Source organism: Octopus bimaculoides, chromosome 27 (assembly GCF_001194135.2).
Source record: "Octopus bimaculoides isolate UCB-OBI-ISO-001 chromosome 27, ASM119413v2, whole genome shotgun sequence".
In the NCBI taxonomy this organism is placed as follows: Eukaryota; Metazoa; Mollusca; class Cephalopoda; order Octopoda; family Octopodidae; genus Octopus; species Octopus bimaculoides.
Genome location: NC_069007.1, coordinates 8210167 through 8212331, shown reverse-complemented (window position 1 = coordinate 8212331; position 2165 = coordinate 8210167). Strand labels below are relative to the sequence as shown.

Below are 2165 nucleotides of genomic sequence, written 5' to 3'. Positions count from 1 at the left end.
CTGAAAACCAAGGTGCCACATAAAAAGCATTGGTGTGGATGCCGATGCCATGAAACATGCAGTGGTTCTGGTGCCATGTAAAAAACTCTGGTGATGGTACCATGTAAAAAGCACTTTGTACACTCTGTGGAGTGGTTGGCATTAGGAAGGGCATCCAACCATAGAAACCAAACCGAAACAGACAATGGAACTTGGAGCAGCCCCTGGCCTTGTTAGTTCCTGTCAAGCTGTCCAACCCATGCCAGCATGAAAAACGTGTTAAATGATGTTGATGATGTTGATGTTGATGATAACAGTGATGATGGACATTTGTCTTACCTTTGACCAAATGCTTGATCTCTTGTACACCTCAGACTGTTCAGCTGCTTCTTCCTCAGTCAAATTAATCTTTCCTTGGATCTTCTTGGAGATGGTCTTTACGAAAGCATCTTCAGAGATGGCATCACCAATCTTCTTACCTATCACAGAAGAAAAAGAAGGGTTAAGATTAACCCTTAATGTACAGGAACTGATTTAACTCATTTCCGGTATTGGGGTACTTTACGGAATTCTCAACAATTCAAATGACAATGTACACACATTATATTTTTGTATTGGCCAATAGAGAGAGATATCACAAGACCTGATTTGCATATGATTTGCATGTGACATCACCAGCGAAAATTTAATTGACACAGTGATGGTTAGGTCTAACAGCCAAGCAGGCTCTTGTAGGATTTGAACTCAGAATACAAAGAACTGAAACAATCACTACAAGGTACCATAAGAATTGTGCCATTCCACTGCTCTAGAATGGTTTCTATTTATTGACCCTGGAATGATGAAAACTGGAGGTGGGCTCTGTAGGATTTGAACCTGGTTCATAAGGTGCTATTTATTTATTGATCTATGGTGAAAATGAATTTCATGTCAATAACTAGCATACAAAACTACATCAATACACCAAATTTTAAATCAATTGGATCAGAATTTTAAGAAATTGGAAAGTGGCAGCCAAACAGAAAAGATTCTAATATTTTGGTATTCTTTAGAAGCAATGCCATGAATTATGGGTTCTTGCTGTCTTCCATTCTGTTCCTTTCCTTTGCACCTTAAAAGACCCTACAAAAAGTCAGAGGTGCTGCCCTCTATCTGTTGAATAAGACATAAACATAATAATAATAACAACAACAACAAAAGCAACTACAACAACGACAACAGCAACACCACCACCATAACAACAACAACAATTATGAGCAGCCCCCCCCCCCGCCACATACACATACATCCCAGACCCCATTACCTGCTGCAGCCAATAATTTCCGTGCCTGTTCATCCCCTGGGATTTCCTTTATGGCTTTCATATACTCATCCTTGCTCAACACTTCTTTGTGGGTCTTGTTGAGAGAGCCAAACATCTGCCTGGCAGCAAGTCTGATTTTCTTTTCCATTGAAGACGTATTTATACACCATTTAATGAGTTCTTCATTCTGTTCTGTGATCCCTGTAAAGATAAACAAAAGAACAATCATATCTAAGTGTAATGTTACTTTTAAATGACTCTAGGGCTTTCATTTCCCCGCCTCTGACTATTCACAACTTTTCTCCACTGTTAAGAGAGTAAGAAAACAGAGAAAAAAAGAAAATCAATCATATATAATTCCTAAAGGTTTTACATGAATATAGACCAACTAATTTCATGATCTCAAGTTATGTTGTACTGAAGAGCCCAAAAGAAGAGTGAAATGGTGCTATCTACAACAAAAAGGACACTTAAAAGGAAAAGAAAAATGGATTATGTGGAAATATTGTTCCATATGCTCTCTTACTCATAAAAAGATCTCTCATAATAATAACAACAATAATTATGCAGTACCAGGCAGTGGCTCTCATGGCTTCTGATCTTAATTGATTGGAAGTGTTATCATGTACATTGTTTTGTCTTGGTATAAAAGATGGGTTACAGCAAATATTCTGCTTAATACCACAGATTTGCTTGTCAGTTGTTTGACCTTAACCAGTTGAGCATGTCCCTTGGTGGCTGACGATATGTGCATCTCTGATCATGAGCAGAAGTAGTCGGGGAGCATCATAGTCATGTGTTGAAAGGAATTCTTTGGGGTTTGGATAATTCACCTCTGGAGACATGGGTGTTTCATTTAACAACCTTAAACAACTCTTTTTCA

General features: G+C 38.2%; 1 protein-coding gene across 1 annotated transcript in view; it reads right to left on the bottom strand.

Annotated features, from left to right (window-relative positions):
- LOC106867480 (wolframin) overlaps nt 1-2165 on the bottom strand; it is a 33446-nt gene that overhangs the window by 4395 nt on the left and 26886 nt on the right. The window contains exons 3-4 of the mRNA XM_014912394.2: nt 1283-1483; nt 319-458 (exon numbers count right to left, since the gene is read on the bottom strand). Coding sequence (XP_014767880.1) covers nt 319-458; nt 1283-1483 — 341 coding nt within the window. The remainder of the gene's footprint in view (nt 1-318; nt 459-1282; nt 1484-2165) is intronic.